The following is a 12,910-nucleotide window of genomic DNA, read 5'->3' as shown; positions in this document are numbered from 1 at the left end:
CAGGCCGGCCCCCCACTGCAGTGCACCCCTGTCTGCAGCCCACCCCCCTGCAATGCACCCCCGCTGCTGTGCACCCCCATTGCAGTGCACCCATTGCAATCCCCCCATTGCAGTGCCCCCATGGCAGTGCGCCCCCATTGCGGTGCGCCCCCATTGCGGTGCGCCCCCATTGCGGTGCGCCCCCATTGCGGTGCGCCCTCACTGCAGCGCATCCCCATTGCAGTGTCCCTCATTGCAATGCAACCCCATCGCAATGCACCCCTACTGCAGCGCGCCCCCGCCGCACTGCAACGACCCCCATCTGGCCGCCCCCCTTTGCAGTGTCCCCCCGCAATCGCGGTGCCCCGGCGCCGGGGGTGCCAGCGCAGCCCGGTGACCCCGCCGGGAATCTGCAGCCCGGGGAGGGGAGGGGAGGCGCGCACTAGGGCCGCGCGGACTCCCGCCACCGCCCGATCGCCCCGCCCACCCTGAGGCTACTTCCGCCCCGCGGCGGAAGGGCGCTTTGCCGGCCGAGGGGCGGTGGAAGTGAGGGCGCGTCATCGGCCGGCGCCTGGCGGGAGCAGGTACGCGGAGGCGCCGCCATGGCCGGGATACTCTTCGAGGACATCTTCGACGTGAAGGACATCGACCCCGAGGGCAAGAAGTTCGACCGTGGTGAGTGGGGCCCCGCGCCGCCTCCCCGCCCTCCCGGCGCTCCCGCCGGGCCCCAGCCTGGGCCTGCGCCGCTTCAGGCCGAAGGTGCTTGGCGCTGCCCTCCCGCCGGGGTCCTGTGAGCTCCCTCAGCGCGTCCCCGTCCCGCACTGGTTTCCCCCCTGCCCATTCCGCCGGCGGTGTCCCCAGTGCCGCATTCCTTCACCATCATCTGGCACCGACCCCACCGTGTGTTGCTGCACACCGGTGCACCCTGCTTCCCCAGCCCGGCTTCTGTGCCCCTTCGCACCCCCACGGCTCCTGGTGTGCTCGGATCCCCGCACCACCGTGTTCCTCTCCCCATCTGTGCACACCTCAGTCAGCTCCCAGACTCTGGCATCCATCCCCATGCGCTGTACACCTCTTCCCTACAAATAGCTTAGGTGCCAGCCTGGGGTGGGGACCCTGCTGCCACATGGCCCCTGGGAGTCTTCTCTGTCCTTGCCCTTGACTCTGTTCCTCTCTCCAGTGTCCCGCCTGCACTGTGAGAGTGAGTCCTTCAAGATGGACCTCATCTTGGACGTGAACATCCAGATCTACCCTGTGGACCTCGGTAAGCCCTTAGGCTGCTAGTCCAGAGTGTGCCTGAGGCAGTGGCAGCACGGGCAGGCGAGGTTAGAGAGGTGTGTGTTGGTGCTTGGGGGAGGGGGACTGAATTTGCTGTGAACAAGGAATGAGCTGTCCTTGAGCCCCTGTGCTGTCTCCAGATCACAGGAGGCACTGGGCACTCTCGGTGTGCTGGGGCTGAGCCAGATTCTGATTGCCCTCACTGTTTGTGTTCAGGCATGTCTCTGGCCCATTCCACAGAGATGCTGTCTAGTGAAATTGCCTCAGCTGGTGGCAACTGAGCTTTAAAGGACACCTTTTGAAATGAGCTTCTGTGGCTAAATATATTGAATGATTGAAAGTCTTACCCTCTGTGAAGCACAGAAGTGCTGGAACTGACACTGCAGGGTCTTGTGTACCTGCCCAGGGTCCAGCCAGGCTCTCTGGGACTTCCACGAGAGTATCTTGCTGTGTCCTGTGAAAACATCAGCGGTGGTGTCCTGGTGGATCTGGTCTCTTCCATGGTGGTTACCAGTGCCTGTGGGGAATGGGGAGAAAGAGGATCCAGTGTGATCTTTCCCTTGTTTCCCACAATCCTGTTGGAGGGCTGAAGGCAGGGACAGGGTTTGTGCTAAACCTGCCACTCTTGCCATCACCCCAAGATCTGCTGTGGCTGCACCTTCTGCCTCCTCACCGCTCCTCTGCCCTCTCCTCCCAGGGGACAAATTCCGCCTGGTCATTGCCAGCACCTTGTATGAAGATGGCACCCTGGATGATGGCGAGTATAACCCCACAGACGACAGGCCGTCCAGGTATGGGCGTCCAGCTGGGACCTACGTGGGGTGGATGAGAGAAAAAGTGAAGTGCTGAGGGGCTGTGAGGTGCCTTCTCCCAAAGGATGCTTATCTGGGGGAATACCCAGGTTTGACTCTTCTTTGAACTCCCATTGCAGGGCAGACCAGTTCGAGTACGTGATGTATGGCAAGGTGTACAGGATTGAAGGGGATGAGACCTCCACGGAAGCAGCCACGCGCCTGTGAGTGCCTGTTGGCAGAAGTGGGGAGGCGTGGTGCCTTGAGGTGGTGTGGGGGAGGCACTAGGATCTCCCATGGGATTCCCTGCTCTCACTGCTCCTCTTTTTCCCACCCCAGCTCTGCCTATGTGTCTTATGGGGGGCTGCTTATGCGGCTGCAGGGAGACGCAAACAATCTGCATGGTTTTGAAGTGGATTCTCGAGTTTACCTGCTGATGAAGAAGCTGGCCTTCTAGGAAACCTGCCTCTGTGGGCTGCCCCAAAGACATTCTGCTGGCAAGCAAACAGGAGCCCTGTGACCCCAAATCCAGCAGGATGTCCCAGAGCTGGGGAGGAGGGAGAAGTCCCCTCTTCATCCCAGCTTCTTCTGACTCCTGCTGGGATCCGCAACCGCCTCTTACAAGGAGAGAGGTGCCTGATGGCCAAGTGGAGACTGCTGTGTGCTCCGCAGTCCTGCCTGCTGGGAGTCTCTTCACCTCTGCCATCCCGTGCTTCAACAGCAGGATCAGCCCTGGCTCTGGCCAGGGCAGCTGGACTGGGACAACTGCCTGTCTGCCTCGAGGCTGGGGACCGTTTCCTAAGGAGCCATCCTGAGGCAGGCCAGGCTTGTTCTTCATTAAACTAGGATGCATTTTCTAGATCTGGCTCTTCTGGCTGAGAGATGAGGCTGGCAGGGAGCGTGTACACGCCTATGGGGGGCAAAGGGGGCCCATACCACTTTCCCAAAGGACAGGTAGTCCAAACCTGCCCTGGGCTCTTCTTTGCCACCCCTCTGGGCACGGTGCATGCTGGGGGTAGGAAGAGGCAGGTGGGTGTAGCGGGCGAGGAGTGGTAGCGCACGTCCCCAAGTGGGTCTGGAACCCGACACAGCCTGCCAGCCCTGCAGAGCTGGTGGCTGCCGCGGGAGGCAGCTGGGTGCAGGGGAGAGGCCGGGAGCAGGTCCCCGAGGGGCTGCTTCTTCCTGAAGCCCCTGGGGGTGTGCAGGCCCCCTGCCAAGGCCACAGTAGTGAGGGAAAAGGAGGATATAAACAACTCTTTAGAAAAATAGCTCTTTAATTGTAAAGCATTCACAGTAGAGGTGCTTGCCAGAGTGGGAGCAGGGCTTCTGCCCACTGGTGCGTGGGTGTTGCTGCTGTCTGCCTCCATGGGCCATGCAGTTGCTGAAAGCTTGAGGAACAGGAGCCAACCCTTTCCCTGAAGACACCTTCCTGGGCACCCAGAGCACAGCTTAGTGTCCAGCGGGATTGCTCTGACCTGGGATCGATGGTGAACCCTGTGTGCAGCCTCACTGGGCCCTGCACCAAGGCTCTCTGTCACACCCTTAGCCTTGCTTGCACAAGTTCTTGGCCAGGTCGTTGAAGAAGAAGTGCAGCTTGCCCTGCACCAGTTGCCGGTAGGTGAGAAAGATGCCAGTGATTTGGGTCTGCTCCATGGAGCCTTGGGAGCAGCCTGGCTCCCAGGGTCCTGCCTGAAGGGTGAGAGTGGGACAAGAGGGGTGAGGAACGCTGTTGTACCCAGCCCAGTGCAGCCGGCACCAGTGCCAGGGTGGTCTGTCTGACCTGGGAAGGAAGGTCTCACCTCCCAGCTGAAGGTCTGCAGGAGCAGGAGGAAGGAGTTGGCATGTTGGTAAAGCTGGTTCAGCTGCCTGGACCCACACTCCTCAGTCACTTGGCTCTGGGCCCCTGCCACGGCACCCACCAGCAGTGCCAGGTCACACAGGATCTCCTGCCGCTTGGTCTCATTCTGGGGGAACAGGCAGTGAGCGGGCTGACCCGTGGGCCTGATTCATTCCTATGTCCACTCTAGTCTGGATGGGGTCTTCCACCTCCCCACGCCGCCAGGTACACCCACAGGCACCTTGTTTGACACTGCTGGTGCCTGTGCCATCCCAGGGGTTCCTTCTACAGCCCCGTGGGCACCCTAGTGGCAGCACCATCCTGCCAGCACCATCCTCCCAGCCCCTCTCACCGATTTGGATTTCCACTCTTGGTGGCTGAAGCCCACAAAGGGCAGTACCGCAGGTGGGTTGAGTGCAGGCAGTGCCTGGCACTGGCCCTATGGGGAAGAGGAGATGGTGAGGTGAGATACCAGGAACTGTGCCCGTCCCTGGCCTTGGGTTTTGGTGGGGGACTGTATCCTCACCACTCTCTTCTCCATGTCCTTGGCCTCTCCGATGTACTTCTGGATGAGTCTGTTGTCACAGACCAACCGTGTTAGGCTGGCACGGCCCTCTTCCATATGCAGGAGGAAGGATGTGAGGAGGAGCAGTCCTGGGGGAGACAGGGTTACCATGGGCGCTGTGCCATGCCTCCCTGGGCAGCTGCAGCCCAGGGCCATGTCTGCGGTGGTAAGATCTCGCCGCAGCCCAGTGGTGGCCTTGGCAGCCCTGCGGTAGGGGTGCAGGGAGAGGTCTAGGGAGGCTGAGGAGGGCCTGCTGCCGCCCTTGGGTCAGTCAGTGCGGGTGCCCGGTGCTCGCTGGGGAGAGCCAGGGTTTCCGTGCTGGTGGTGTGTGCCAAGGGGGCTGCACAGTCACATCTGTGCCAGGTTTTTCGACTGCTGCAGGTGGGGAGCAGGGTTGCATTCCCTGCACAGACTGGGAGCAACTCTCCCGATCTGTGCCAGGAGCAGCTCTGGGTGTGACGTGCGCTTTGGGAAAAATCCCTGCTTGCAGCATCCTGCAGTGCTAGTCTGCTACTTGCTGCTGCTCCGGCCAAGGGCTCGCCTGCCAGCACTGCCTTCCCCAGTGCCACTGGCACGCTGCTGCCCTGCACACCTCTCAGCCAGGTGGCTGCTGTGCCCAGTGACTGCCCATCCTGGCAAGAGGCATTTCCTCTTCAAAGGCCCTCTGTGCATCCACCTGCCTCGCCGCCTGCCTTGGCACTGCATCTGTCCCCAAAAGCCCTCAGCGCAGCCTGCTTCCCTGGGATGGGCATGGAGAGATGCTTGACTGCCCTTGCGTCCAGGTGGAAGCCAGGTCCAACCAAGCCAGAGCCACCCTCTTGGGTCTGCTGCCCGTCTGTGGGGCTCATCCCTTGCGGCGCCCATGCAGGGAACGCTCTGGCTGTGTGGCCGTGATGTCCGCTGCCCACACAATGCCCCTTCCTGCTGGTTCCCGTTCCCCCCTTTTAGCCACGCACTCACTGTTCAGCTCCATGCTCAGCTGGGGGCTTCGGCCCTGTATCTTCCACCCTGCGGCCAGCGGCTGCTCCCCAGCTCCCGTCCCCCTTCCATGGAGGGCGGTGGTGGCGCGGGCTCCCCGCGAGCTGCCCAGCCGGGACGGAGGGCCGGGGGCCGGGGGCGCCCCTGGGGCGGCAGGGCGCAGCTCTCCGGCTCCGGCCGGGCCGCCTAGCCCAGGCAGCGCGATTTCCTGTTGTGTCGCCACTGACCTTCCAGCAAAATCGCGGCGGGGGCCCCGGGCCCGGGGATCGGCTTCCTGCCTCCGGCCGCTTCCTCCCTTGGCTCAGGGCACGGGAAGGGCGTCCCCGGGCGCCCTCCGGGGCTGCTCACCTGCCCCCCGGCCTGAGCGCTTGGCTGTGGGGATGTCAGCGGCCAGCGTCTCGGCTGTGCCTGGCCAGGGGCTGAAGGTGGCCTTGGTACCTGCAGAAGAGATGGTGTTGGTGATCCTGTGCTGGGCGGCCCTGGGACCATCAGTTCTGACAGGGTGGTGCTGTGGCAGCAAGGCCTGAAGGCCACCAAAAACCCTTTCCCAGAGGTAAACTTCGTCCCTGGTCAACTTCACCCAGAGGTGGAACCCAAGCACAGTTACCTTCTCCTAGAGGTGGACCCCAGCCCTGGTGACCCTTGCCTAGAGGTGGGCTCTGACCCCTGTATCCATCGCCCAGAGATGGACCCCAAGCCCAGTGACCCTTGCCCAGAGGTGGGCTCTGAGCCCTGTATCCATTACCTAGAGGTAACTGGGAGCTGGAGAACCCTGGTGTGGCTGTGGTGCAGGGGGACCCCTCCAAGCTGGGGAGAGTGATGGAGCTCAGGCAACTGGCTGGCACATGGCCCTGGGGCTGTTTCCCCAGGGGTGTTGGTTGGGGGTGGGTCAGGTGAAGCACCCACAAACAGCCCCTCACTGGGTAGGAGAAGCACAGGGGTCTGTCCAGCACCAGGCCCTTCCATGGCCATGTCACCCCCTGCCCCGCAGCAAACCCAGCCCCCGCAGAGCACCCTGGCTGCAGACGGGGGGGTGCACACACCCATTGTGTGTCCATATGGCGCACACATACACACCCCCGATGTGCACCCTCAAGCCCACGTGTGCACACATGCACTTCCTGCAGCACGTGTGGGGGTACACTCCTAGATAACCCTTGGGGCTGGGCTTCCCTTTGGGGGGACCCCTGCCACCCCACATCCTCTTGCCCCTGGTCCCCCCACAGCCTGTGCGCTTCCTTCTCACACCCCTGCTCTCTCGCGCTCCCACCCTTCTCCCTGCGGCCGGCAGTTCCCGGCAGTGCCTGGCCGGGTGACAACAGTCAAAGTAAACACCTCAGCCCTGCTCCACCTGCCCCATGCCCTGCTCGGTGCCCGGCAGCCCACCTTGCGGGTCGCAGGGTGCCCAGATGGGGGGTCCAAGCAGGTGCCGTGACTGGCAGCCCAGCTCCCCTGGGGTATAGCTGGCAGCAGCCGGAGTGGAGAGCACTGGGGTCAAACACCGTCAGGCTTCCCGCACACGGCCGTGCCCCGTCTCTGCGGACGTGACAAGCTGCAAACAAGCCAGCCAGCACCCTCAGCCCCTCTGCCAGCGCTGGCCCTGCTCCCACTGCTGGCCCTGTGCCAGTCCCTGCCGTGCCTCTGCCATGCCTGCACCCCCGTCCCTTTCTGGGTGCAAAACCATTGACAATGCCAGGCTGGAGAGCTGCGGTGCCCTGCGCTCCCTGCTTGCCCTCATAATTAGGCAAACGAACCAATCAGGGTAAACCAGAGGGCAGCTGGAAACTGGATATTTGCTGAACCCCAGTGGGCACTGAGGCACCTCAAGATGCCTACAACAGCCCCTTCTCTCCAAAAGGTTCCTTTCCAGCTGTGCCAACAGCTGGTGGGCAGTGGGAGCCCCCGCCTGCAGTAGTCTTCTGCTGAAAAGGGCAATGCCAGCGGGGCAGGGAGGGATGTGGAGGGGAGCCCCTGCAGTTGCCCACCATGTCTCCCCCAGCCCAAATCCACAGATACTGTGTACTGTGGAGGGAGGGGATGTGGGGGCAGTGGACCCCAAGAGGGACATGGGGGCTCTGGCCAAGCCGGGCAGGACTCTGGCAGGGGGCAGGAAGCCGGGCGGGGGCTGTGGGGCTGTGCAGCTGGCCGGATCTTGGTGCCAAGTTTCCCACCTTTCCTTACAGGGTGCAAAGTATCGGGAATCCCGCTGCAGGGGGGCAGCCGTTCGCACCCACTTCAGCAAGGTGCTGAGGGCAGCCGGAGGTGCCAGGCAGCGGGGGGGGGGGGTGGGGGGGGGGGGGGGTGGGGGGGGGGGGGAGGAGAGCATGTATGGGTGTCACAGCTGCTGTTCCTGTAGGCCACCCAGATGTGCTCAGTGGGCATCCCCAGGATGTCAGTGCAAGGCAGGGGGTGGGGGGGCATGGGAAGCAACCCTGGGCTTCTAGGGGCAGGGAGGGGGGTCCCAGCCCCCTTTGAAGCCCCCATAAAAGGGTTCAGCATAAAGGGAAGAGAAAGTCAAAGGAACAAAGAGAGCAGCTAATCCCGGTGTGAGCAAACAGCCCAGTTTGCTCAGGACACAGATGGCCCCGGGGCCAGGGAAAGAAGCACAGCGGGGCTCTTGGGGGTGCCAGGCAGTGAGGGACCCTCTACCCAGGTTGGCCCCCTCCCTGTGTGCATGCAGCCCCCGGGAGCTGGGTACCCCCTGACCCCTCTGGGCCTTTTTTTACATTTGCAAATTGCCAATAAACATCCGTGGGCAAATCCTGCTCCTCACACCCTCCGCACCCTGCACCACTCCACACAGCCTGTCCCAGAGAAGTAGTACCGTGGTGCTGCTGGGCGAAGGGGCTTGCAAGAGGCATCTTGGCCAGGGAGCCACAGCTCAGTGGGGGTGAAGGCTGGCAGGGTTTTCCCCACTTTTCCCAATACCCAGCAGGACACATGCTGCCCAGCACCCAGGCACGAAGCCCTGGGTGCTGCCCAGAGGATGCCCATGGGCAAACCTTCCAGTCGCTGCCTTGTGCCAGGGCACCTTGTGCCAGTGGCCCTGCTGGCATCTGGGGCAATCCCACCGTGCCCCCTCCCCCCATCCTGCTCATCAGCCAAGCTCCTCATCCTGATGGGGGGCATGGGGCGTGCCAGGAGGGCACCTTTCCCCTCTCTCTCCATCCCACTGGGTGGCGAAGGGGTTAATGCCAGGCGGCCGAGCCGCAGGTGGGCGCAAGAATGAAATTCCTTCTCGCTGTCCTGCGAAGTCTGGGCACAAATATTTGCCTGCATGTCCGGTGGGGAGGGGGGAGACCACCATCGCTCTGGGAGCTTGCTAATCCCCATGCCAAACACGGCCCCCCCATGCCCTGCATGCCCCCTGCCTTCCTCCCACTGGGGTCACCCCGCAAGGACTTTGAGGAGGGGGCATTTGGGGATGGCAGGACCCCAGCACCTTTGGGTGCTCCTATAAGCAGGGAGCTCTGTGGAGTTGACAGGGCACTAGGAGCAGGGGCAGTGCCCCAGGGCACAGCCAGGATCTGCTTGGCGTTGCAGATGAAGCTACTTTGGGGTCTCCATCCTGCTCCCCAACCCGTGCCCACCACAGCGGGCTGAAACGAAGGTGAGAGCCCCAGCCATCCCCGCCATGCTGGCAACGCGCCCGCCTTAATAAACTCCATGTGTCCGCAGACAGAAAACAGCCACTTCCCCCCCTGCTCCGTGACCCCCCCAGGCTGCATCCCCGTCCCCATACCTGCTATCCCCAAAACCCCCTCCATGTACAGACCCCCTGGCCTTCGTCTGGGGCGGCCCAGCCCTGCAAGCCGCCTACCAGTTGTGCAAATATTGCCGGAACGGCTGTAATCCCCGTGTCCAACGTGAATTATGAGATATTTCCACCCATTACGACAGCCCCCCCCGCCCCGCCGCGTGTGTGCGAGGCTGGGGGGATTAGTCACGGGGCAAGCCGCGCTCAGCACAAAGCTTTGGGGAGGCCAATGGCTTGTCGGTCAAGGGGGGCTCTTTTTCAAGAGAGGGGGTGCCCCCTGCGCCTTCCTAGCTCCGGGCTCACACCTGGCACGGGTGCAGGGAGAAGGGTGTCGGGGTGCCCGGGAGGCGATGGGAGGCGTGGGAAGGGGGGGGTCGGGGCATGCGGTTTTGCCTTGACCCCATCCCCGGGGAGCAGAGGCTCCTTCCTGCCGCCCAGAGCCCGGCTCATGTTCAAAGCCGCGAGCAGGCAGCAGCTAATGAGGCCAGACAATAGCGATCTGCGTGGGGCAGGAACGCTGGCGAGGGCCCGCTGCGACACCCCCATGCCAGGCACGGCACAGCCCCGCCACCGTGGCCCACCAGGACCCGCCGCGGGACCTTCGCCGCCGGGCAGGACACGTGCCCTCAAAGCCCTGGCGGTGCTGCCGGCTCTTTGGGAGGGTGCCGTCGGGGTGTCCCACCTGCACTGTGATGGGACGGCACCCCACGGAGCCTGCACCCGCCCACCCAGGGAAGAGCCGGGTGCCCGCTCCGGGGGTGTGGGTGCCAGGCGGGGTGTCTGGGGCTGCCCACGGCCGGCCGGCTCCATCCCTGTGCAGCTCCAGCTGCCCGCAGCCGGCAGCCCCATTGGGGCTGTGCCGGCGCCAGGCCGGGCTCTGGAGCGCCTCAGAGCCGCCTTTGTGCCGGGCGCTGCCGGCACACATGTGCGGGCGCTGGGAAGCAGCTGGCGGGACCGGGACCCTTTCCCAGTGCCGCCCCGGCCGGCGCCACCCCCTCCCCACCAGCACAGGGACCCCCGAGGCTCTGGCAACCTGCCCTCTGCCCCTCTTCTGGGGGCACCCCTTGGCATTTCCAGGGGCGGCCGGAGCTGTGGATGAGGGATGCCCAGGCACAGCTGGAGCATCTGTTCCTCCCTGCCTGTGTGCCCCCACTGCAGTGGCAATGCCCCCTCCCCAGGCAGGGATGCCCAGTGCCCTCCTGCCCTGCCAGGCCCAGTGCCAGCGCACCACCCCAGTCCCAGCCTGGCAGTGCTGGGACACCCTTGCAGCACCCTTCTCCCTCAGGCTGCCACCCCGTGCCTCAGTTTCCCCCATGCTGAGGGCCGCGACCAGGCAGGTTCCCCATCTCTCCTTCCTTTCCATGGGAAAGGGGAGGGAGCTTCCCTTGCTGCTTCCCTGCATCCTACAGCTGAGCCAGGAGACTGTGACGAGCTCTGGGTGCACGGAGCCAGCGCCGGATTCCTGGCACCAGCAGGGCGGCTGGGAGCCATCGCCTGCCTCCTCCCTGCTCAGCCCCACTCGCGTCCTGCCGTCCCCCAGGGTCGCTGCCGTGCCGTAGCGGGCACTGCATGGCGACACTGGCATGGCCACGCAGACCCCAGCCCTCCCCTGCCTGCCGTGCTGCTAGATCCCAGGCCAGCCGGGACGCCGGGAGAGAGGAGAGGGGACAGGTCAGTGGCACCACCAGGGACAGTGGGGAGGGCACGGGCCCAGGGGGTGCCACGCTGCTGGGCATGGTCCCTGCTTGCAGGAAATGCTTGCAAGCAGCAGGGTGTAGGGCATGGCCATGCCCAGAGGATGCCCAGGGCCCTGGCAGTGTCCCAGCCCTGGCGATGCCAGCAGGCTGTCCTGCCAGGGGAAGTCTGGCTGCTCCTCACTGCCTGATGCCAGCACCAGCTCCTGCCACGGGGCAGGTCCCCGGCATGGCCAAGCCCCCGTGCCCCACTGCCCTCCCTGGGAGGGATGTCCGCTGCACGGGGACACGTGCCAAAACAGGGCAGAAAATGTGATGGGGCAGCCATGGGTGAGCCAGGGATGGGTGATCCCAGGCGGGCAGGCACTGGGGGCACGGGGTGGTGGGCTGCAGCCCCCCCAGCCACTGTCTGGGCCATGGAGTGGCCCAGGAGGAGCCTTCTGGGGAGGCAGGAGCCTGTTGTGCTCCAGCTGTGCCGTGTTTCCCTAGCTACACCGCGCAGCTGGCCGGGTGTTTGTACCGCCCGGAGTTGATTTTGGCAGCCCCATGCTTCCCCCTCCTCCTCTCCCCACCCGCCTTCCCCTCTTCGGGCGCCCGCCCGCCATGCACATGCCACCCCTCCCTGCTACCCTCGGCAGGGGTGGCAAGGCAGGGAGGGACATGGATGGCACATGCTGGTCCCCCTCCCCACCAGCCGCCCCTCCCTGCGGCGTATGCCTCAGTTTCCCCAGCAGGATGATGCTCTCCCCAGGCTTTTCCATGGTGTCTGCTCACTGCCCACTGCCACCCTTGCCAGCCCAGGCACATGTGGGTGAAGAGCGGGACCAGTGCTGGGTGCTGCTCTCTCGGTCTCCTCCACATTTGCCCCCTCCCCTCCCTGGGCAAGGGAACCCAGGCATCCAGGCTCCTGTCCCCCTACAGCCGCTGTCACTGGTGGGCAGGAGCCCAGGGTCCCACTCTGGAGCCTTCCTCTGCCCGGGGTGGGCAGCAGCCAGAGGGATTTGGGGATGTCAAGGGCACAAGTTGTGGGGTGCATGTGACTTTGCAGAGTGTAATGTGGATTTGGAGGGGGGAGCGCATGCTTCGGGGGCCCATGCTCAGGGGTGCTGAGTGGATGGAGGAGCTGTATGTGCTGTTGAAGGGCTGGCCGTGGGGGAGAGGTCTGCAGGGGGTCCGTGCGCCACAAGGGACTGTGTGGATGGACAGTGCCTTGCAGTGCCCTACATCCTGGGATGCCAAGTGGTCTGGGAGGGGGCTGAGTGGATGGAGGAGTTCCCAGGATATCCCATGCCTGGGGGGGCAAAATAAGCCCCGGGAGGGCTCATGCCTGAAGGTGGGCTGTGTTGACGGGGAGCCCCCGGGGTGCCCTGTGCCCAGGAGATGCCCCGTGCTACAGGAGAGTATATGGATTGAGAAGGAGAGCATTTGAGTGGGAGTGCGCAGCAAATGCCATATTCCTGAGGGGGCTGATGTGGATAGGAGACTCCCGGGGGGGCTCATGTCCTGTGGGAGCATGTGGATGGGGGCATGCCCAGGATGTCCAGTGTACAGGAACAACCCAAGCTCTGTGGAAGGGGTGTGGATGGTGATGGTGGCGTCTTCACGGTGCCCTGTGGTCCCTAGGCTGTTGTGTGAGCTGGGGTAAGGGGTGTCCCCAAGACGCCCAGCCCCTGGGGGTGCCCCGTGCCCTGAGGGAGGGTATGTGGATGAAGGCATCCCTCAGGTACCCTGTGCCCTGGGGCTGGTATCTGAGTGGGGATGCTCCACACCCGGGGGTCCCCCGTGCCCGGGGGAAGGGGGGGGTGGGGGCAATGGGCACGGGGGTCCCCAGCACACCCCGAGTCCGGCGGTACCCCTGCACGGCGGGGCAGCTGCGCCCCCCGGGGTGCCGCAGGACGGCCCGCGCCCGGCGGGGGCGGCGGGGCCGGGGCCCAGGGGGGGGTCGGAGCGCGGCGGGGGCGCGTCCCCCCCCGGCCGGCCGCTGCCTGCGCCTCATTAGCGGGGCCTTTGTTTGCACAGGGCTCGCAGCTC

General features: G+C 64.4%; 2 protein-coding genes across 4 annotated transcripts; one reads left to right on the top strand and one right to left on the bottom strand.

The window, feature by feature from the left end:
- Positions 1-495: 495 nt before the first annotated feature.
- On the top strand, positions 496-2,907 carry POLR2H (RNA polymerase II, I and III subunit H). 2 transcript variants are annotated; one of them, XM_037407535.1, is made up of 5 exons: positions 502-654; positions 1,160-1,243; positions 1,955-2,048; positions 2,189-2,272; positions 2,388-2,907. In XM_037407535.1, exons 1-5 carry the CDS (start codon positions 582-584, stop codon positions 2,503-2,505), a joined length of 453 nt encoding a protein of 150 aa, XP_037263432.1. In that variant the 5' UTR covers positions 502-581; the 3' UTR covers positions 2,506-2,907. The 2 variants fall into 2 exon arrangements, with proteins under 2 accessions (XP_037263433.1, XP_037263432.1); XM_037407536.1 differs by lacking the exons at positions 1,955-2,048; positions 2,189-2,272 and having other exon boundaries at positions 496-654; positions 2,388-2,485.
- Positions 2,908-3,310: 403 nt separating this feature from the next.
- LOC119156419 (erythropoietin-like) lies at positions 3,311-6,976 on the bottom strand. 2 transcript variants are annotated; one of them, XM_037406104.1, is made up of 6 exons: positions 6,815-6,976; positions 5,411-5,866; positions 4,412-4,539; positions 4,238-4,324; positions 3,848-4,012; positions 3,311-3,737 (listed from the first exon to the last, which is right to left on the bottom strand). In XM_037406104.1, the coding sequence occupies exons 2-6, from the start codon at positions 5,421-5,423 to the stop codon at positions 3,591-3,593; spliced, it is 540 nt and encodes a 179-aa protein (XP_037262001.1). In that variant the 5' UTR covers positions 5,424-5,866; positions 6,815-6,976; the 3' UTR covers positions 3,311-3,590. The 2 variants fall into 2 exon arrangements, with proteins under 2 accessions (XP_037262001.1, XP_037262000.1); XM_037406103.1 differs by having other exon boundaries at positions 4,412-5,866.
- Between the last annotated feature and the right edge of the window lie 5,934 nt (positions 6,977-12,910).

The sequence above is a fragment of the Falco rusticolus genome, chromosome 13, assembly GCF_015220075.1.
Source record: "Falco rusticolus isolate bFalRus1 chromosome 13, bFalRus1.pri, whole genome shotgun sequence".
NCBI classification, from domain to species: Eukaryota; Metazoa; Chordata; class Aves; order Falconiformes; family Falconidae; genus Falco; species Falco rusticolus.
This window is presented reverse-complemented; position numbering and strand designations above follow the sequence as displayed.